Source organism: Antechinus flavipes, chromosome 2, assembly GCF_016432865.1.
Source record: "Antechinus flavipes isolate AdamAnt ecotype Samford, QLD, Australia chromosome 2, AdamAnt_v2, whole genome shotgun sequence".
Classification (NCBI taxonomy): domain Eukaryota; kingdom Metazoa; phylum Chordata; class Mammalia; order Dasyuromorphia; family Dasyuridae; genus Antechinus; species Antechinus flavipes.
The window spans coordinates 387,638,599-387,662,754 of NC_067399.1; the positions used below are offsets into that span (position 1 = coordinate 387,638,599).

Consider the following 24,156-nt stretch of genomic DNA (forward strand, 5'->3'; position numbering starts at 1 on the left):
GTGATATGGATGTGTTCAAATTGACCTTTATCCCAACCTTCATGAGCCATATTAATTTGTGAATGAAGGAATACTTAAATGAAACTTTTATGAAATTGTTACTTTTGCTCTACAAAGGGAGTAGATTCCTTAGTGACAGATATCAGATTCTTTTGTTAAAATGAAAACATTTTTGCACTTAAAAATATTGGGATGGATTTTGTTCTAACTGGACAGCTTTTTGTTAACTACAAAGTAATTTATTTTGTCCTAGCAAGTAATAGTCCTACAGAAAATTAATGTGAACCCAAATTTTGCTTTTCCATGGATATTGTACAGCTGAATTTGATAAACTGCATCAAAGTTTTATTCTGTTTAGCTCTTAACTAGTCTGCTTCAGGACTCTTTCTTAAATTTGAAAGCTTGAATCTTAGGGCTTCATTTGGAAGGGAGCCAGACAGGGAAAGGAAGAAGAGAAGGGGTAGTAAAATCATGATTTTGTTCTAAGTGTATGATATATGTAGTCCACCATCTAAAGTTACATTGTAGCTATTCATTTTTTCAGCAAGCATTCACTAAGAACTTCCTTTGTGCTAGACTTAGGAGAATTGCATGCAAAAACAAAATAGTACTTTGCTACACTGGGGGGAGTGGGAGAAGGAAGAAAAGATGGGGAGGTGACTGGGAGAGAACAGTATGTAGGGAAGTCTTTTGTGGGCTTAGGGGATTAGTAAAGGCCAAATAACCGAGCTTCTGTTTCCCAATCTACTGGGATAAACTTTGTGAACTTGGGAGATTACTTCTTTAACAACAGATAGTTTGTCCCCTGACCTGAAAACAGCCCTGGATTATTAATCAGAAAACTCTACATTCAGCTCCCATCTTTGTGATTTGTACAAGTCCTGTGGGTCACTCAAAGCCCTCCTAGGCTTTAATTTTTTCTCTTCTGTAAAACAAGATAGTTGGACTAGATGATCACAGTGGCCCTTCCAATGCTAAATCAGATGTCAGTTTTGTTAGTAAAAAAAGAATTGCCATAATATGCCAACTAGGTAGTAGGTACGTAGGTAAGTAGATAGATAGTGAGTCAGCAGTTGTGAATTGTGAACTGCAGAGGCCAGAAAACTCTAAAATCCTTTTTCATATATCATACTAACTTATTGTGGAACATTTTTATTTAGAGTCGAAATTTTTTAACAGTTTTATTAGCATCCAAATCTGTTCCACTGAAATGTTTATTTTTTTTGATTTTTATAATAGGTGATTTGATGAAGAGTGCCTCTGGAGAATTTGCAGATGACCCCTGTTCTTCAGTGAAACGTGGCAACATGGTGCGAGCTGCCCGCTCTTTGCTCTCAGCTGTTACCCGGTTGCTTATTTTGGCAGACATGGCAGATGTCTACAAATTACTTGTTCAATTGAAAGTTGTAAGTACAATAGAACTTTTTGTAGTGTGATATAGTATTAAAGCTCTTGGCTGAGCAACATAGGAGAAAGGACATTTCATCTTGTCTTAACCATTTAGTTGGTTTTTACCATATTCTAGCCTAGAATATGTTTCGTTTCCATTTCATTTTCTACTCCAAATCTATCACTTAGGATTTTTCTGCTTTGGTATTTAACTCAGTGTTATAGTAACTCAGTTAACTCAGTGTTATAGTATAAATGAAATGGCCAAAATAATAATTGAAATTCATTTTCTTTGGCAGGTAGGATTTCAATACATGTTAGGTCCTGGAATTGAAAAAAATCAAATAATTCACATTTCATGCATTTGAATAGAGGAATTAAAGCATCTTCTTTGGGAAAAACCTAAAGCTTATATAATCTTGCACATAGCAATGCTTTGTAAATATTGGACTGTGATAGCAAAAACCTTGAGTAGGCTTTAGATAGCTATTAAAAGCACTCTTAAAAATTGTAAGATAATAAATTATTTACCTGCTAACTTGAGCTGTTTGCATATTTTGCAGGTGGAAGATGGTATCTTGAAACTTAGAAATGCAGGCACAGAGCAAGATTTAGGCATACAGTATAAAGCTCTAAAACCTGAAGTGGATAAGTTGAACATCATGGCAGCCAAAAGACAACAGGTAAAATGATTGTATGTGGACATTGAAAATAATTTTATGTTATTAACTGGTAGAAGGCAACAAGTTTGCCTATGCTTAGTTTTCTTTTTTATTTTTTTGCTGAGGCAATTGGGGTTACGTGACTTGCCCAGGATCACACATCCAGGAAGTGCTAAGTGTCTGAGACCAGATTTGAACTCAGGTCCTCCTGACTTCAGAGCTGGTACTCTATCCACTGAGCCACTTAGTTGCCTTATGCTTAGTTTTCTAAAGGTGTTATGACTAGTAAACATATTTAGTAAAGAAATTTTCATTATTATGTTAGACATAAATGAAGCTGTAGTTAAGAAGTCTAATTCATTTTAACTACATTATATACTGTCATTTATTTTTGCCAATTTCAGACAAAGAATGTAAGTAGACAGGGACAATAGTAGGAACTGAGGCATACTCAATTAGTCATTCATCTGAATAGGTATTGGGTTGTGATTGAATTGGTCATATTGGGATGACATCACCAAAAAAAATTGCTTCTTTCTGAGAGAAAGAAAGATCACTTTTAAAGTACATTTGTTGGCAATAAATCACTTGAAATTCACTATAAATAGACTTTTTGATTAATTACAGAGCCTGAGCATATATTTCGCTTTCTCAAACCAGGCCCTTAAGGGCTTTATAGCTTTTAGAGTTTTGTTTCTTTTTTTTTTCCCCCATGGCCTTAACTGTCATAAGTTAGGCATTTGATATTTGTGTCCTATGGGTTAGTTATTCATAGTACTCCCAACATACACGAATCCTAGCCAGTTTCTGAATTCTGAATTGAATTATTGAATCATTGGGTTTTTCTTCTGTTTGATTAAAGAAAAACAAATAGAATGTTACTTGCTATTGTGCATTTTTAGGAAATTGAATAATATATAAATCACTTCAGGAGAAAATAGAAATGGCCAAATATCTTATGTTATTTGGGAACTTACGTGTAAAGTGTTATGCCTTGCACCAGGAAAAACTTCAGTATTTCCTATAACAGAAAACAAAGTGGCAAACTTCGCAGAAAGTTCTTTAGTAGTGTAAGTGTTTAAAAAACATGCACAATATATTCAGTTATCCAAGGTCCAGCCATAGCTTGTTTATAATGGTTTTTGACTTGAAATTATTACCAAATTCTATAAATCTATTATTATTTACAAAACCATGGCAAACTGTTAAATTTAAGACATAAATTTTGCTGTAGGTACTTGAAATGCTTTAAGCTATTAGATGAAAATTAAAATGCTAAATGAGTAATATACTTTTGAAGAAAATGGTAAGTACACCAAATAAACTAGGAGATCTGCGTAAACTCTTGAAAGAGGAAAACAGTTTCATCTGTGGACTTTAAGAAGAAGGATTTTATTTATGAAGTTTAGCTACAAATTTATCAGACCAGACTTAGAGGAGGGACTTAAACTCTTCAATTATAAATCTTAATAAGTCTTAAGAGAGTCTTTCCCTCTTTGACCTCTTTCTTTCACTATTTACATGTGTAAAGGTTTAAATTTGTTCCCTTGGATTCATTTGGTGGATATTGACAATATGTTTGAATTCTCAAAACTAGTTAACATCTTCCGGTTGCATATGTAAATTTTTATTCTTAGTAGAGGCCATATTTGTTACAAATTTTATTTCAGTAGGAAATTGTTGAAACATATTGAACATGTAAAATTGCTTCCATATATACATTTATTTATTTATTTTTAATTAGTTTTACAACTCTAGTTTGCTTGTTTTTCAAGACCTAGATCATAGAAGTTTTGCTTGTAGAGGAACTTTAGAGGGCATCTTGTCTAACCCTCTATAATATAATCAGTCAGTCAATAAATATTATCAAGTGCCTAGTAGGGTTCAGGAACTATGCTCAGTAGTTAGTATACAAAGAAAAGCCATTTCCTCCTTTCAAGAAGTTCACACATAAAAAGGAGCTTTGATAGACTGGAAAAGGGTATGATGAAATCCAGTACTGTAGCCAGGTGGCAAAAGATAAGATGGGTTCCTTATGCCCTCTCCTTAAATAGGGAATGGGAACTCTTTGCCCTCTTCTTTTAGAGGGAAATTAAGTCCTTCTCTCTTGATACCAGTACTTTCTTGAACTCTTAGAACACATCATATCCCCTTTCATCTAATTGTTTATCTTTATACTTGTTCAATTAGATTATAAGATACCCAGGGATTTATTGTACTATTTAAATTCTTTGCATTTACAGTACTTAACATGGTTTCCTGTACCTGGTATTCACTTATTATTAAGTGTCTCAATAGAAGTACAATAATTTAAGTCATTTAAACTCTTGGGAAGAATCAATTTGACTTTAGATACAGCTAGAGTGTGTTGCTAATAATGTGTCTTTATGATTAAAAGTAGAATTTTGAAAAGAATCAAATAATAAAATTACATGTACTTGGTGACCATTTTTTATTTTTTCCTGATTGAACTACCAGTTTGGTTTCTTTGTGGAGTAAGTGTGTAGAGGGCCAGAACTATGGAAAAGTATATTTGAAACAAGGATACTTACAACAAGGTGTTAACTCGGTGTGATTAATGAGATGATGGTTCTCTAGTTCACACATACTTGGTATGCTGTAATGATGTGATCATGCTGAGGTACTTAAGGGCTGAGGGGACTGGAGATGAGACATTCCATTTTTGACCAGCTTCCTGGTGGCTCTCCTTCCTCCTGTAGTCCTTCACTAAGATCAAGATTGGGCCAGAATAAAGACTCTAGATTCTATTCCTGTCTATCCTCGTGGTATTTATCCTCCTAAAACCAAGGCCTGTCCAGAGGACCTCCAGAAAGCTAGCCCTAATTTGTGTGGATTCCTAAAGTGACTTGATTTAGTCCACTTGCATTCTCATTCATCAAATCACGTGAATACTGTTATTTACCTCATATGTTATTGAATAGTTCTTAAAAACAAAATGTGAATAGAAACTGTCCATTAAAAAAAAACCCAAACATCTCTTGCAGGAACTGAAAGATGTGGGCCATCGAGATCAAATGGCTGCAGCCAGAGGAATACTACAGAAAAACATTCCAATCTTATATACAGCTGCCCAGGCCTGCCTTCAGCACCCTGATGTTGCTGCTTATAAAGCTAACAGGGACTTGATATACAAGCAGTTGCAACAAGCTGTTACTGGGATCTCCAATGCAGCCCAGGCCACAGCTTCTGATGATGCCTCCCAGCAACAGGGTGGAGGAGGAGAACTGGCGTATGCACTCAATAACTTTGATGTAAGTTACATTATGAAAAAGAAAATTAGGACTGCTTTTGCTCAAATAAAGCTTCATTTGAAAAGGGAGACCAGCAGGCATTCCATGGTCATTTGATAGAGATATTCACAGATGTGTTAGTATTCTTAAGTAGAAAGAAATGCTTATGAAAATCACTTTATTTGATCCTGCCTTAACTTGCTAGATCAAAAATCTTTTTTTTTTTTTAAAGATTTCTTATGAATTAATGCTGATTTCATTTATATCAGTTTGTATTTCCTGTGAGATAGCTCATATTTAGGAAAACTGGATGAGTTATTTGCAAGTTAATCTGCCTAGAAATATTTATCCTCTCAGTGCCAAGATTAGAATATCATGCCATCTGACATTAATCAAGTAGGACCAGATATCAGGGTCAGATATTCTTGATGCAGTGCTTCAAAGCAGTATTTTTAAAATGCTGTTTCATATACCTTTAGCAGGACATTTTAATAGAGAGCATTCACGTTAGATTTTTATGCTTCTTTCCTATCACCTTTTGAAGCAGTAGTTAGGTTCCAAAAAATTCTGTTACTATTTTCCCATCATATACCAAAGCACCTAAGCATTGGTGCACAATTAGCTCTTATCTCTATAGGACTTTGAGATTTATACAGCAGTTTACTAACAAATGACTTTGAGAAATAAGCTGCAAGTGTTGTCTCTTACACATGAGGAATCTGAGGCTTAGATCACAGTAAAGTCTCAGATGTCAGAATCAAACTAAAGTTTCCTGACTCTTACATCTTGCTTGCCTACCTGGTTTTGTTTATATGACCATTGCTTGCCTTGAATATGTTTAGCCTTGTGAAAATCACTTTATTTGCTTAGATCTCAATTTTCTTGTCAGTTTCTTGTCGAAGTTGGACTATGATCATATCTAAATTCACTTTTAAGTCAGTTCAGTGCCAAAATCTGAATAGTAGGTAGAATTTTTGTTTTTTATTGGCATTATTTTCATCCCTGTAGCACAGATTCATTTTTTTTCAAATCCTCTTCCCAGGTTTTGAAAGAAGCTGAATTCTTTCTTGTTTGTAGGGGTGCTTTGATACTTATTATAAGTCACATTGTACACTAAAATATTAAATAGCTATCTGTTGAATTATTGCACAAGGATCTTAAATATTAAATAATTTTAATCATTGAAAATTGTGATGATAAATTCTACATGTGAGCTGGCACTAATGTCAGGTCCTCATAGGATCAAAGCTTCATAGAAATTAGATCTGAAAGGAACCTTAAGAGTCATTTACCTCAATTAGCTCATGTTATCCAGGAGGAAACTTGAGACTCAGAGAAGTTAAATTACTTGGCCAGTCATGGAAGTACTGTGGTACATAATCAGCATTTGAACCCAGCACCTTTGACTCTAAATCTTTAATTCTCCCCACTATACTAACTGATTTGATTATAAGCTTGTGCTCCACTTTAACTTTAAAACATATGGTTCTTTTTTGCAATAAAAATAATCTATTGCTTCAAGTAAATAATACTCACTAGCAAATCTCTAAAGACTATTGATTCTATTACTGCTTGAATTTCAGAGGCATATCATATTTATTGCTAGTTATCATTATGCAATTTTATTTGGATTGATTCCATAAGAACCTCTTCTGTTAAGAAAATTGTGGTGTTAAAATAAAATGAAAGAATCTACCTTTCAGTTTTCAATTTGTAGAAACCTTTGACTAAAGAGAAATGGGAAAGGAGTCTATACTGAAATGTAGGAAATTGTTTTGAGCATTTTATTTGACTAAAAAAATTGAAGTTGGCAGAGATGGTTTTGATAAGGGTTATGGCCCCTTTAATTAAGAACTCATGCAAATATTTGCATAACAATAAAAGCATGTTTATATGTAGTTAGGTAAATATTTTGGGGAGGAGAGAAGGTAAAATTGTTATTTGTCCATCTAAGGATATTATGTATGTTCTATGTACTGTCCTGTGACTAGATCTCAGGAGATATCTTCTTGTGAATTGCTATTAGTCTTATTGCTGATGATTTGGTCCTTAAGTTGGCAACATTTACTTTGATTATGGCAAAAGGATTTTTGTTGCATGTGATTTATTATGGCAAAGGAAACAATACTGATAATTCCCTCAACTGGTACATTGGCAAGATTTATTCCCTAATATTATAAATTGTCTAGAAAGTCCTCGTAGTGGATAGTTGATCATGAGTTCTCAAACATACTACTCTACCAGAAGGACTTTGAGTATGGCCAGAAAAAAAGCAATTCTATTTCCTGAGTGTCAGGCTAGCTTAGGTATAGTAGCTTAACTACTTGGTAATGAATTACTTGATTAGTGCAACCCATTAAATTCAAAATAAATCTCATTTTTATATAGCCTTTTTCCATTATTGGAGTGCCAGTAATAAAGTGGTGAAAAAAGGTAATGGGGGCTCTAAAAAATCAACAGTTTTTAGATCATCTATAAACTTTGAGTTGATAGTCTAAATATAAAAACCATGTTCAATGACTACTAAGTGAAATAATGGAAAAGTTTTATCAATATTGTCTGTAAAGGGAAAGATAGTTCATGGGTATTTCTTGTAGAGGTAAAGAAAATAATTGTCAGAATTTGTTTCATTCTATATAGAAAAAAACATGATTATGAAGGGTTTTGGGTAGTTATTGCCAACCTTATAAAACATTTGCAGAAAGATCTATTTTTTAAAAATTAGCAGTTAAAATCCTTCATATTAAATTGACATTACTTGTTGACTTGATTGCAATAGGGATGAATAAGTCTGAAAGCTTGAGCCAGAGAAAAGGAATTCGAGAAGTATAATGCTTAAATCTAGATTCCAGAAATTTCGTGTTTTTATGTCTATTTATGACATTTTCAGAAAATAAATGCTAGAAATGGCAAAAAATAATGTTGATTACATTTTAATAGACAATAAAAGGCTTGTTTTGATATGAGAGTTACTCTTAAGTTATCTTTCTTTGTACAGACATACCACTAACTTAAAGAAAACATCAGTGAGAAGCTAGAATATAAAATAATAGTGAGGGGAAAATGTCTTGTAAGTATAACATCTTGAACTATTTTTGAACAAGTAATTAATAATGGAAATTGGTAATATACAACACAACGGAAACAAAATTAACACTGATTACAATACTTTTATTAAAAAATTTAACTATGAAAATCAAAGGTCCTTTGAGAAACACTTGGTTGGACTTGGTAAGCAGTGAAAGATGATGATCAAGTTCAATATTGATTTAAGGTTTAAAATAATTTAGAAATCTTATGGAGGAAGATGATAAATGTTTATTATAAACAATATTGTTTTATAAAGAAGAAAGAAGTAGCAAAGGATAAAAACAAAATTTTTTAAAAGTCTGGTGAAAGAAACAAGAAGTCTTAGAGGATATTTAAACTTTAAAATGGAAGGAGGACAGGAAAAGAAAGAAAAATGGATATCTGTAAAAAAAATTTCTAGAAAACTATTTTTATCCATTAGACTCTAAAATTAAAGTCACAATAAGTTTATAGATAGAGGAAGTGTAGTAATAGCACTATGGAGAACAGAACATGGGAAAGCAGCTACATTGAACCAAGTCTATATTGAGGAGATATCTGCTGAAGGTAAAAAAATTTTGGGAGTATTGAAGGCCCAATTTTCAAAACTTTGGATGAAGAAGATAATCAAAGATTTATTTACCGACTATACCAATGATGTAGAATCTTGTGGGTCATCTGCCTACATGTCAAAGGACATTCTTATAAAGACAGTATCTCTATCATTTCAAAATTGACTGATAGATAAATGAAAAGTATAAGATCCCCCTGTACCTATAGTTTGCTATTATGAAAATACATTTTTGCCCTAATGGTTTTTCCACAAGGTGCCTTCTATTTGTAGCTCCAAAATCATTCAAGATTTCTTGAAAGATATAGTAAAAGAAATGGCATTTTTCTGTGACTTTGATCATAAACATCAGGCAGGCATGAAATAAGAATGCAAATAATATTCATCACCATAATGGAGGGAATCCAGTGTGGAATCTTTATTGAAGAGGGATTCCTGTGGATATCAATACCACCTGTTTTGTATTGATATATTCCTGTTTATGAATGATCTTTTGTTGTTTATATTTAGTCTGGAATATTAAAACTCCTGGAAGAGATCTGTAATCATTTGAAAGAGTTTGGGCCAACTATCTACATGTGAAAAATCAAATGGATAAAGTATTTGTTCAGATTAGGATATGCAGATGTATACTCTGCATGTCTTTGCTCTGTGTATGTTCTATCTTGTAGAGCTTTGCCATCACTTTGCACGTTAGACAAAACAGCATAGATGGACAAAGAATTAGACACAGAATTAAGCAAAATTGCCTTCAGAAAATTACAGAGCTCTTTTGATGACCCTAAGCTTTTCCTGGGGAAAAAAACCTCATCTTTTAAAAACTGGTATTTTGTTGGTATAGAGTGTGAAGTGTGGAATATAACAAATACCATGCAGAGAACAATGGAGAAGTATGTGATGCCCATGAGCAAGCTGCAATATATAACCAGTAAGGAATCTCAAAGAATAAGAATAGATAATATCAGTGGGCTAACAAAGGATAGGAAATGGGCTGATCACATGATGAGGGATGATAGGAAGATAGCCTTAGTGTTCCACTGGTTTCCTCAACTTGTTGAAGTCTTGTGGCAAATTTAGCAGAGTGCATGACTATGTTGTAAACTGCATCGTTGGAGGGAACATTCAGATTGATGAATGCACAGATCCATTTGAATAGTATGCAGTCAGCCAACAAGCATTTATTCAGTACCAGGCTGGCACTAGACTATGTTCTAAGGATAGAAAGAAGTGCTTCTCAAGTAGATCATATCCACATGGAGGAGGAGGTTTGTGAAACAATTCTGTCCATATAAGATAAGTAGAGGGCAAATTAGAGGTAATCTCAGGGGATTAAGGGGAAAGGCACGGAGTGGGCTTTTAGCTGAGACTTGAAATTAGGGAGGAAATTCAGATTAGCTGAAATTTTAAGGAAGACAAGCAAATAAAGAGTTAGAGAAAGGGAGAAAATTCCAGGAATGAAAAACGTCTAACAAAAGTCTGGACTCAGAAGATGAAACTTCTTATGTGAAGAACCAAGAAGTGACTTGATTTCCTTTGAAAAGGAATTCTAGATCATTAGATTTGCCTAATAAAATACATCAGGGATAATTTCTTATTTATTAATCATTATATTTCTTATAAGTAAGCTTATTGAAACTTAGTATAGTGCCTAGCCATTGTAAGTGCTTAATAAGTCCTTGTTGATTGAAGCACAAACAGGAAGATTAAGTGACTTGTCCATGTTTATACAAGTATTTGTTAGCAGAACTTTAGTTTGAACCCAGATCCTTCAAATTCCTGTAGAGTATGCCTGCCACTTGGTTGATGTTTCTGTAAATCTGCTGAGACTGACATTCAAGAATAGTAGATTCTGTGAAATATTTTTCTTAATGCAAAATTTAATTCCTTAATACACAAATCATTTGGTACCATAGTAGGAATGAATTTCATGGACTGTACTTGCAAGGCATTTTCTGAAACTGTTTTTAGACAAATTTTCTGCCCTTTGAAATACGTAAAATGAAATCAATCAAAGAACTAAAGAATACATTAGGAATGGAAATAAAAGGCCAGAAAGAATTTTAAGAAAATTAATAGGTTAGAATACAGGTGAGAATGAATCTAAGTTTGAAACTTGGAGATTTCAAAATTTTCTATTGAATAGTTTAATAATAGATTAGCCACAAAGTTAGTGGATTTTATTATGAAACTGCTTTTAAAGTCAGTGAGATTTTGGGGATATTGAGTTCTGTTTTTGTTTTTGTTTTGCTGAGGCAATTGGAGTTAAGTGACTTGCCCAGGATCACACAGCTAGTAACTAGTAAGTGTCTGAGGCTGGATTTGAACTTGGGTTCTCCTGACTTCAGGGCCAGTTTTCTATGATTATTTAAGAAATAGTTTATCTAATGTTACGTAGTCAAACTTATTATATACGGTCTATAAAGCATGACACTTTTACAGGTTCAGGAGAAAATGAACTGTTTGCTCATGATGAGGTGTAATTACTTTGGACAACTTGAATAGTTAACATTGTACAGATGGGATTGTAGGTACTCAAGAGTTCAGTAGTTTGAATTTGATTTAGGCTGACATATCTGTTTTTTTCTGTAACATACTTCATGGAGGCCAAGTTTTGCTAAGTTTTTGGTTTACAGTACTTAATAAAAATGAACTGCCATTTGAACGTGGCTCATCATTATGTGGGATTATCCCTGGAAATATAACCTTCAATCTGTCATGAAGTATAAATTTCCTCCATGTGTTTGACTGTATACTTGAATTGTGATCAGTTTTTATTTTATCAAAAATCTATGTAATGACATAGTTATAGGTAATAGGTAATAATCTTTTCTTTTCCAGAAACAAATAATTGTTGACCCTTTGAGCTTCAGTGAAGAGCGTTTCAGACCTTCTCTTGAGGAGCGACTGGAGAGTATCATTAGTGGAGCAGCCCTAATGGCGGATTCGTCTTGTACTCGTGATGATCGACGAGAACGTATTGTTGCAGAGTGCAATGCAGTTCGACAGGCCTTACAGGATCTACTTTCTGAATACATGGGAAATGTAAGTATGAGGGTTTTAGTTGTCTTTATGGACTTTTATTCCTTTAAAAATTTGCTTTTATTAATCCAATTAATTATGGCAGAATATTGGGTAATTTATGGAGTTAACTTATTTTGACTAAATTATTGATACTGTTTTTTCCTTCAGTATCTAGCTGGTGTTATTAGCTTAACTGCAAAATACAAATAATTTCCTTGGAGTCATATTTTTTTCACCATATTTCTCAACACTGAGAAGCTGTAGGCAGAAGACTTTTGAGAAGCTGCCACTTTTAATAATAAAATGCTGTTTTAGATCTAATTGTGTGAGAATATGCATGTCATACAAATTTCTGTCTCTTCATAATTGTCATTTCTAAATTGCTTTTCAACCAGATGGACAAAAATTAGAATAGGGCATTGATTCAAACATTTCCCTAATAGAAAATTATCAGACTGAATTTAGAATATTTTTGAACTTAGAATTCTGCCACCACAGAGCTTATGATCCTGAGTCTTTTTGTGCAAGATAATATTTACACTTGTGTATTTTGTCTAAAAGGTCATTTTTCCCAGTCAGTCTTTTTTGTATCTTAACCCTCATGATCTAGAAGTTGAGGTAAGAAACAAATGATTAGCACTTATTAAGTGCCATCTCTTAGTGCTAAGCTGGTTGGTTGGTTGGATTGTTCTTCATACTCGAAGAGGACCAAAATGACTTCACTAGATTAGAATTGAGATACAGTGTGTTCAACTGTGATTGATCAGATCAGTGTGAGGTTGGAATGCTCTGCCACGGGTTGGATACAACCTGTGCTCAATAGTCCCTATGAACATTTGGTTCTCTACTTTTATTCATCTCATATTTCTTTTGGGTTAATTGAATTTGCTTTAGCACATTCTCTGATGAAGGCACACTGTATTGGGTGGTCCTGTACCAGTGTCTTCCATGTCATGTAATCAAGTTCTAAAGTTTAAACTCAGTCTAATCTGGGAGCCAATATGGAAACAACTATGTACAAAAAGATAGAAGCTAACTTGGTGAGGGTGGTCTCAGAAGGAAGGCACAAAGATGGAGAACTGATATAGGCATCTTGCAGAAGATAGGATTTTAGCTGAGATACTCAGTGGAAGCCCAAGAAACCAGAAGAGTATTCCAGACATGCATCTTTCAGTGAAAATGTATAATGAGGAAGGAGTTGGAAGCTAGTGTTATTGGATAACAGAGGGGAGTGAAGTGTAAAAAGGCGTCAGGTTAGGAAGGGCTTTAAAAGACAAACGGTTTATATTTCATGGAGGAAATACAGAGTCACTACAGTTTATTGAATTATAGAGGATGAGAGTGAGGTGTGATGTGGTCAGACTTAGAAGAACAATTTGACAGCTGAGCAGATTATTATTGGAAAGAATTGAGGCAGAGAAGTGAACTAAAAGGTTTTTTATAGGCCCGATGTTAGGTCATGAGAACCTGCAATAGGGTCATAGTACCATTGGGGAATAGAGAAGGGTTTATGGGAGAGTTTTTACAAAGTTAGAAATGACAAGTTTTGACAACTTGAATGGATATATGCAAAGTTAAAAAAGTAAGGAGAGTAATGTTTTGGAACTGGAATAATGATGGTGTCCTCGATAATAACAGGAAAATAAGGGCAGCTAGGTGGCACAGTGGATAGAGCACCAACCCTGAAGTCAAGAGGACCCAAGTTCAAATGTGGCCTCAGACACTTAATATATCCTAGATGTGTGACCCTGGGCAAGTCACTTAACCCCAATTGCCTAAGGGGGGGGGAAGAAAAATTAGGAAGAAGAGAATATATGAGTGGGGGGGAGGGGAGGATAATAAAAATTCTGTTCTATACAAACTGAGTTGACTATGTCTATAGGACAACCAGGAGTTGGATGTGGTGAGACTGAAGGTTAGAAAAGAGCTTGGGGCTGCACAAATAAGAGCTGATGAGGTGACCAAGTGAAATAATATAGATTTAGAGTGAGATCTGTGATTCACAGGTGTGACCTAAATGAAGATTATCAAAGAAGAATGAGGAGGAGCTGACAGTTAAGGAGAGAAATAGGAGAAAGTATCATGAAATCTGAGATTTCCAAGAAGAGGATTATCAACAGTGTCAGACAGTGCAGAAAGATAAGGGGGGGGGGGGGAAATTAGATCATTAGTGATTTTGGAGAAGCCAGTTTATGCAAGAAAACAAGGAGGAAAGGAAATAGTACCATCTCTTGTGGACTGCCTTTTGGAGGAGTTAAGCTACAGGAGAGGGGCAGAGAAACCAGGAATGGAGGGGAGCAATATAGGACAATAGCTACCGCAGATGGACAGATAAATGAATAAATTCTGTAAAATCAATTTTTAAAGAAAGAAGAAAATTTGGATTGTTACTAGAATGTTTAGCAATCTATATTTTTTCATTTAAAATTTTTTTGACCTTTCTCCATATTTCTCCTTCTGTTGAACGTGTTCAGGAAATTCTACTAATGAGTTATGAGTGTATATTCTTTTAGTGAAGCTGAATGTATTCCCTTGTTTCGCTTGTTTCTACCATGTTGTAAAATTAGTGAAGCATATTGAATTTTTTAAAGCCATTGCCCTGTTGTGATTGTAGCCAGCCTACCTTAGAAAAATGAGATTAGTGGCTCAGTTAAATCAAGTGGAAAAAAAACAGTTGATAAGCCACGGTGAAAATGTGGAACACATTAAAAAAAAAAAACACCTGTATTTAAGCTTGAAGATTTCAGAAGTGGCTAAATTGAAGCATGAATTACACTGGTGGTGTCTTAAATAGGGAATCAAAGGACAGTAAAACAAAAACAGATCAAATGTATGTGCTAAATTTGAACAGAGGAGAGTAGTGCAAAAGTCACTCAAATATGGATATGCTAAAGAAAAGGAAAAAACCACTTTAATACTTAGGCATATGGGGCAATTAATTAGTACCAAGTGTACTATCCTGAGGACACAATGACTAAGAATTAACAATTAAGTAACTTGTACTGCATAGGCAAACATTGAGAAGGGGAAACCATAATGTAGATTAGATGTCATATGGTATAGTTGAAAAGAGCACTAAAGTTGGAATCCTGGCCATTTACTTTTTAGCAAGTTTCCTTAGGACAGTAATCCCTCTGGGTCTCAGATTTCAAAGTTGCAAAATGACAGGGTTTACCTTTAAAAAGGTTTAAGTTAGAAATCTTGAGTGAAAATTAATGTTTTACTTGATATGTATAAATAAAATACAAAGCTTTTAATTATGTTTAACAATTATGTTTTTAGTCCTGCATGGAACACAAGGGAGTAGTTATTTTGTAGTCTTTACTATATTTTTTGGGGGGAAAGTTGAGAATTGTTTGTTTTGGGATTAAAAGAGGTTTATCAACCAGAACCATCCAAGCTCAGTGTTATCTGTTGAACTAGCACATGCAGAACTCTTAACTAGCCAAAGGCCAATCAGCCAAGACTGTTTATGAACTTCAGGCCTAACTCTGTCAATAATGAAGACCATAAGTCTTTGACAATTTTGGGGGGAAATAAATAAGGAAATACGTGTGTTACATTGAAACTGTAGACAACTTGAACTAATCAAACCTGACCTATAGTGTGACATTTTAAGGAAAGCTTCATTATTTAGTTTGTGGGATTGCCAAGATTCTATTCATTCTGAAATCAAATACATTGATAGCAGATGAAAATACTTAGATTGTCATCCAATGTTGTCACATAATGTTTAAAAAAAAAAAAAAAAAGGAACAAGGAAACACTTTAAATTCTCTGCTCTGGACAATCTCTTGGTGTCAAATATTGTGGAAATTGTATGTAATTGTGCATTTTTTGTGCTATGTAATGATTGGGTTTAATTTATTTAATTTAATTTAAACTTCATTAGAATTCTAGGGTATCTTTCAATATTTATCTGTCATACTTCTTTTCTTTGAATAGCCAGATACACCTTTAGTTTCTTTTGACTTCCAGTTTGAGCTTTTATAAGAGGATTCCTAGAGGATAGAGGCCATGTATTGGAAATGTTTGGATATTAGTTTTGCCCTGAATGAAAAATTTGAATAAATAAAGGATTAACTTTTTGCCTTCCTCTACTATGAAGACCATAACTGTTGGCAGTGAAAATATAACATTTTTATAGTCCAAACTAGTGGTATCAAACTCAAATTGAAATGGAGACTATGTGTTTGACATAACTAAACCGATGGTGAAGTGTGAGTTGTTTTTGTTTTTGTTTTTTTTTAACTACCTTAATGAATCAAGCCACAATTTAACTTCAAAACAAACAAGCTTGAGAAGCATTTTGTGCCTATGGCTTGGCAGTTAGAAAGTACATGACCTTTTGTGATCATAAAATGCCATGTTCATTTATTAAATAGAATGTACATGCGTAATGAAGCAATAATAAAATTGTCTTTTGAAGGAAAGATGATAGAGCAGAGATTTGGAAGCATGATCAATATGCTGGCCTGCAGACAAATAGGATTTTACATGTCAGAATTGATCTTGGACTGTATTTCAGTATTTTAACTTATAATATATTCGAGGGAAAGAAGATTTTGTAGAGCTAGAAACTCTTTACTGAATTGAGGGTTGTTTTAAACAAACAAAAACCATAATCCTTTCAGTTTCTTGAAGTTTTTCAGTTGAACTTTTAATGTCTCAGATCATTACACTAGCTATTATTTTCCCACATACCATCAATCCAAGTAATGCACTTTTCCTAATACCTTGTTTCCCCGATAATAAGACACTGTCTTAGTAAAAATTTTTTGGACAGAAAAACACCAGAGGGCTTATTTTAATGAACATTGACAGCAGTTTTAATAAACAGGTAAATGTGAACCAAAAAAAAGTACCTTTATTCAATAATGATCATGTCATCTTCTTCAACAACATCGTCATAAGTGTCCATATCCTGAATTCCGCTTTGGGTGTCTTGCGCCTCTATTTCCTTCAGAAGAAGTGGACCCAATCTGTCATGTCCAGCAATATAGCTCTCTTTAAGTGAACATGTCTTGTCCAGGTAACCTGCTCGCAGTGCCTTGGCGACACAGCTGTGAGTAATTTTATCCCATGACTTCTTCACCCAAGTCACGCCTTCTTGCAGACAGGGCTTCACAAAGTTTCCATGCTGATTTCTTTCCATTCTATTTTCAATGTAGTCATTGACGTCCATGCACAAATGGTCCTTGAATGGCTTGTTTATTGCAATATCAAGGGTGTGGAGATAGGCAGTCATTCCTGCAGGAATCATTACTTGATCTATTCTTCTCTCTGCAAGGAAGTTCTTCATTTCTTCAGTGCGGTGAGTGCTGGCTGAATCCCAGATTATCAGACCTCTTTGGTTACCTCGCATAACAAGTGGCAGCATTCAATCAAACCACTTTCTTATAACGGCTTGTGTATACCAGGCTTTTACGGTTTCAAGAACGTAAATGCCTGATACACGTTCAGTCTTATCTTTCTTGCCCTTACTGATGATTAGAGGTGTGGCTTTCTTTACATCCAAACGAATTGCCAAAACACAGGTGACCCGTGCAGACAGAATAATAAAATTATGACCATCAGTCCTTCTTTTCACTCCATCATGCCCCTCAATAATGTTTTAACCCCATCATGCTCCCTTAGTGCTCCTTCTATCCTCCATAATGCCCCCTGAGTTCTTCTTTTATCCTCCATCATGCCCCTTTTATCCTCCATCATGCCCCCTCACTCCCGCTTACATACCGGGTTTTTATGTTGTCCTGCCTCAGCTCTCCTCTGCGGCACTGCTCTCAATGGGCGCCAGCAAGCAAATCACTGGGGAAGAACAGGATGATGCGCTCACTGCTGCAGCTCTGATTGGATGCAGCTCGGAGCGTGGTGTGCGTTTCACGATGTGGGGAGGGAGGGACGGTGCATACAGAGGGTACCGTAATGTAGTGTGTAGCGCAGGGGATCACCTTCACTACAGTAGCAATCTAAATAGGCTTATTTTCGGGGGGGGGGGGCTTATTTTAGAGGAAACTTACACTGTAAGGAGGGGAGGGGGGGGCTTATTTTTGGGACAGGTCTTATTATCGGAGAAACACGGTAGGAAGAACTCCAGACAGTCTTCAACTGAGGCATTATTTATAAGGTTAAAATTTCTCCCACTATTGTTACTTTAAACTAGCACCCAAACTATTTTGTTTATCCAAAGAAGCACAAATTGCTTTGGAGAATGGATTATAAGGTCAAACTTGTGAAATCAAGATTTTAGAAGTTATAAGATATATCATTGTCTCTTAAGGTTATTCTTTCTGGTCAAAAGAATTTTAGAACACTGTGACTATCAGTACTTTGGATTAATTATTCAGGTGTCTAAAGTTTTTTAGCTTTTGTTTTAAATGTGGCTAAAAAACAATGAATTTTTGAATTTTCAAAAAGGTACTACATCTGTTGATATTTGAATGAAATCTAAGTTTGTTTTTTCATCTTAAAAGTGCAAGTTGACAGTGTGGAGTTAGAAGTTTATTAGTCTTAGTTTGAACCTCCAACTGAGTTGCTATAGAATTAGATATAATTAGGAGGTATTTAACATAATTCTAGCTTCATTTTTAAAAAATGGATTCTTATATTTTCTCACTTTTCATTTTACATCTCAACTTTGGTACTTTCAGTTGAAATGTTTCTTCTGGTCAGCAAGCCAAGCTCTGGGATAGTTATTTTTATAAAATGTTGAATGTTGAATTTCAAAACTACCTTTTACACAGGTGAGGAACCTTTCAGAGTTCCGTTCTTTGCCAGAACAAAATATTTCCTTCCTCTGAAATATTTCTTTCTTAGATGCTTTTCAGTCTTGTTTTACAGAAAGTTGTTACCCCAACATATCTTCTAGCCACAAAAAAGATTTTATGATCAGATCCACAAAATTAAACTTTCCCCCGTGAGTCGATCTTTATTCAGGTTTTTGCTCCTTTCATTTTAAATAAGGTGTTTGTGACTCTGCATCTCCTTTCTTATTTCTTTTTGAATCTAAAAAGTTCAGGCAAACTCTTTATAAGTAAAATTGTTAAGCTCTTCAGAAATAATGTGCCATGATCTCTCATTTATTTATTTACTTATTTGTTTGTGGATAGAAGCCTTTTTTAATCTTTGCAGATACAGCCAAAGTAATTGCAATTTAATATTAAGTTTAGTTGAAAAAAAAAATTCTGTGTAGATTAACTTCATTACTTTTGAGATCCCTTGTTAATCATCCTTAAATTTAGTTCTATGGGACAATTATCTGAGGAAATCCCCTTTCTTGTTCTAAGAGAGGATGCATGGATTTGATTTGTAAAGCAAAAAACTCATCTTCTGTTGTTTCTACACCTGCCCCCATTTTACTCTGTTTAAAGTAACATAACATGCCCCCAAACCTAATGGGCTAAAGTCAAGCCACAAATATTTGAGTAATAATGTTAGTTCAGCTATACAGTCTTGAAAACTCAATGCATATAAACAGATATTGTTGACTGTTGGGCTGCTGGAGAGCCCAACATTTAAATATATTACAGATCCTTAAGAGCACTTGTGTAAAGCCACATGTATTAGGAGAAATCAATATTTTTTTCCCACATCAGAATTATGCAGGGTGCATTAATGCAATTAATGCAATGTGATAAAATGCAGTTTTATTCTTTCTGTCTATGAGATCAGTAAAATTTTATTATTAAAGGGAACTAATTGAATTTATCAGTTAAACAGTCTTTTCATTTTCTCCAAAGAATATTAATTTAATTTTTTTCAGAAGGCAAAATCACATTTCAGTTTCACTTCAAGTTGGATTCAAGTTGATAACTAAGATTGCAGTAATTATACAAGTTGTCTGCTGCTGTCTGTATTGTTTAGATCAAGCTTTGTCTCTTAGTATGGTACAGTGTAACAAAGTATATGTATTAATACAATATTGGCCAATTCAAATTAAGAAAAAATTATTTTTCTAATCTTTTTGTGTTGATATTATTTTTATGTCACATACTGTATAAATGAGTTTGAGAATTAAAATTTACAAATTTGTGGCAGGATCAAAGAATTTAAATAGACCTCAAAGGCTATCTAATCTAATCCCTTCATTTTCCAGGTAAATAAGATTGAGTATGTGAATCAATTGGGATTTGAAATTCTCTCCATTACACAATGTTGAAAGTTTACTTTGATGGCCATAGATCTTGAATTGAACCTAAAACAATCTAGTTTCTTACTTTCTTCTATGCTTCATCCAAACGGAACTATTTGCTGTTCTCTTTAAGTACCCATTTTTTTCTCTCCATGTCCTTGCTCATGAACTTGGAGAGCCTCAACTCCTCCAATACACATCCTGCCCCACAACATTATGGGGGTAGAGCTAGAAAAAGCTTTATATTATAGATGAGGTATATTGTGACCCAGAGAGAGATCAAGTGGTATAATGAGTAAAAGGTTGGATTTGAACCCAGGTCTTCCTGATTCCAGAGCCAGTACTCTTTTACTGCATCTCTTTGCTTCTCATTAGTTTGATATTGTCCATAAATGACAAATAGGTGCTTTACCAGCACATCTTAAGATGTATTATGCAAATAGTGCAGTATGAGGAAATATGAGAAGAAACCAAATATTTTCAGCTGAAGAGGATCAAGATATGTGTTCCAGAGGAGTGTTTCAGCTGCACATTTGAAAAAAATACCTCTAAAGTTTAATTGGTTGTTTGAGAAGGCAGTATGTCTTTATTAGAAAGAGAAAAATTTTGAGCAAAAGTTATTTTATGGGAGAAGATAAATTTTAGATATGGCAAGTTTGTGTCTGACACAGTTCATCCAATTGAAAATGTTCTGTTTCAGATGAAAGACTGGGATTCTAGGTAGAGATTCAGGTAGTATCTAGATTTGGAAGTCATTTGTTTAGAAGTGATCATTAAACCTGTGTGGTAGCAGAGGAAAAAGATGATGAGCCATTAGGCAAGAACTTTGAGTTCACATACACTAAGGGGTTGAGAAAAGGAAGGCTTAAAGGAGACGAGTCTGATTTTTAAAGCTACACTGTGCTTTAGGTAACCACTTATTTTACTTCTGCTTGCTTATAAAGTATATCAGTTAATTTTTATGTAACCAACTTTTTATTTAAAAAAAAAAACATTATGATTATAGATTGTGCACGATTTTATTGGGAACTTGTCTATTATAGGATTCCTGTTTGGGAAGAGTTGCTTTCATGTCAGAGAGAATAAGATATTTTGTTGTGGATGATCTCTGTCATTTAATCATCCTTAAGCTTAGTTGCCCATATTTAGGTGTTTACAGACTTATTTATTATTTACTTGCCACAGAAAATTTGATTTTTTTTTTTTGGTTGTTAATAAACCTCTTTTCTTTTAAAGAGACTTTTATCCCTTTCCTATTTTTGTTTCTACAAAATACAAATTGTGCTTTCCATTCTTTTGAACATTTGAATTCATACATAGCATTTCTAATAATAACAAATTTAATACATAATAACTCATTGGACAAAAAGCAAAGGGAGAATTTACAAAGATTGCATATTCTGGAGAAGTGTTTTGGAGGGAGAGGGAATGTTTGATACTAAATCTTTAAGAATATCGCATTTTGTCTTGGCATTTTGCAAAAAGGACAGGAAGAAAGTGACATGTGAGAGAAAGGTGTTTAATAATCTGCACGTATCAGATCATAAACAGATTTGGCGTGGTATAACCATTATACAAAATGAGATTTTGGACATAAACTTTCTTCTTACTTTCTTCCTCCCAACCACCCAATTTGTTGTTGCCTTGAGTTTACTAAGTAAGAGGCCTACAACCTGAATAAATAGTCTCATAATAATTTGCTCTGGAGAGCTGTGTTTCGATCATCTTACTAATTTAAAGCCTTAAAATGGTGAGATTTTTAAATTATATTTCCTTATGATTAAGAAAATGAATTTTAAAGCAAAAATTAATGGAAATCTGCCTTTTTCTAGCCTCTAGACAGCAACTCATTAAGGACAAATGACTGCCAGAAGAAAATGTCAAATTTAAGCCATTCTACTTTTTCTGGCAGCTTAACATTTAGTGAATCAACAGTTTTAGGGTATGTCTGTTTAAAGTGAATAGAAGAAAGTGTATTTAAAATTCTCCATGTTCCTAATATGTATATCTCTGATATAGAACCAATTTTTAGGCTTTTAAAAGTCTAAAATAGGACAAAGTAAAAAATGGGATTTTATTTGTAGTGATCCTTATTATATTTCTAGTGATGCATCTTTTAAAAGTAAAATGTTCAGAAAATGTGTTGGAGGTGTTTAAACCATTTCCTCCAAAAAAAGATTTGTTTGGTATATTGGAAGAATTTGATCTGTAGATCAAAGGTATCAAACATATAGTTTAACTAGATTAAAATATATTTGGGAAGCATTTAACAAAATAAACAAAAATAAAATAAAATGTAGACTCCATATGCATGAATAGCAGCTTTAAATCAGCAGTACTTCCATTCTAGAGCTACAGAGAAATGTCTGAAGGAGGAATGGGGACTAAAGTCTGTGATGTGGTATTCTGAAATTGTTGGGACTTGGGTTCTGAGGCTCTGCTCACAGCTGCAAAAATTCATCTTTGCAAAAAAAAAAAATTAACTTTATGGCTCAAAAAAAAGTGTGGATAACAGTTCATTAAACAAAATGAGAGATCTTCATGTATAGATTATCAATTCCTATTTCTATTTGAGTTTCTGATATCTTGGTGTATAATGCTCATAAATAAGAATAACTGAAATTTCTTTGAGAATGAAGTGTATTGAGATTGCATTTAAGAGGAAATTGAATTAATAGTTACCTTGAAGTTAAAAATTGGTAGATAAACTTTATAATGTATGAAAAATTATGACTGTAGAGTTTCTACTTTAGTGTTTTGTTTAAACTGCTTTATGGAGTGTTTAGAAGGGATTGTTAAGAAAATGACTTTTAACATCATTTAAAGCAGGTGCAGCTCATAAAAGGTTTCTTCCTGACCATATTGGACTGGACTATAAGAATATTTTTCTTATAAGATTGAAACCTATGATGTAATAGAAACGTTATCAGACTTTTGGAAACATTTTTAAGGAGTGAACACTTATCAATTCACCATCAGTGCACTTAATCTAGTCTGTGCTAGTCTTTCCATTACAGATTCATTCCTTCTTCCCCTTAATTTTAGTATCTTCTTTCTTTTTGTAATCTCCAATTTAAGTTGTTGTTTCCCCCTCCCCCCTCCTTAATTGTTTAGCTGTTGTACTCAATGAGGGGAAGGCTGTCTTTAAGCTTTCTTTGAATTCTTAGTGCTTGAAGCCAGACAGGTGTGCAATAAATGCTAATTGACTCACATACTGTTGCCCACTTTTACATATATAGTCATCTGACCTCTGACAGTTTGAGATATTGTTGTGTTCAAACCATTGATAATTAAATGGTAATTTTTTGGAGATTTGTGGTCTACTATGGAAAATTACAGGAAATCTATTATAAATAATATTTATAAATAATAATTTCAGGCTATATACTTCTTTTTGTTTCTCTATCTTCCCAACTCACTCATGTCATTTTCTCACAGTATGAATCTTTGTATCTTGTGCTTTTTTCATAAGAAAAGGAAATCTGTGAAATAGATGCGTCAGCTACGCCATAGCTCTGAAGCCTGTATATTACACAAAATACTAATCTATTTCTAAGATGTATGGGCGCGGCATATTGTTTGATTTTGTTTTTGTATGTTAACTATCAGCAGAATTATTAAAAATGAAGGTTTGAGGAGTTAAGTGGCTCAATAGCTAGAGCCTTGACCCTAAATTTAAGAGAGGACTTGAGTTCAAATTGAGCTTGCTTACTAGCCAGGACAGATCACTTAACTTCATTGCCTCCTTAAGTAAGTAAACAAGTAAATGAACAAATAAATGACACTTTGGAATGGGCCAAGAGTTATTTCTAGTTTTTCGACTTTTGTAGGGAATCTTATGTCCCTAACCCTAACAAATGTCTAGGGATGACTATATGCTTATAACTTATTGGGTAATTTAGATCAAAACGTCTTAAACTGTGGATTATATAACTGAATGTGGAGATAAAGAAAAATTTGGTAACAGTAAAAAGTTTTTGAATACAGTGATCAAAAATAATTCAAAATCAAACACATAAGAAACCCAAGGTGTTTCATCACAGGACTTCACTTGGTTCTGAA

General features: G+C 34.0%; 1 protein-coding gene across 1 annotated transcript in view; it reads left to right on the forward strand.

The window, feature by feature from the left end:
• The window catches only part of CTNNA1 (catenin alpha 1), a 154,812-nt gene that overhangs the window by 40,493 nt on the left and 90,163 nt on the right, over positions 1-24,156 (forward strand). Inside the window, exons 4-7 of the mRNA XM_051978486.1 lie at positions 1,240-1,406; positions 1,953-2,072; positions 5,057-5,323; positions 11,781-11,984. Of these exons, the coding sequence (XP_051834446.1) occupies positions 1,240-1,406; positions 1,953-2,072; positions 5,057-5,323; positions 11,781-11,984 (758 nt within the window). The remainder of the gene's footprint in view (positions 1-1,239; positions 1,407-1,952; positions 2,073-5,056; positions 5,324-11,780; positions 11,985-24,156) is intronic.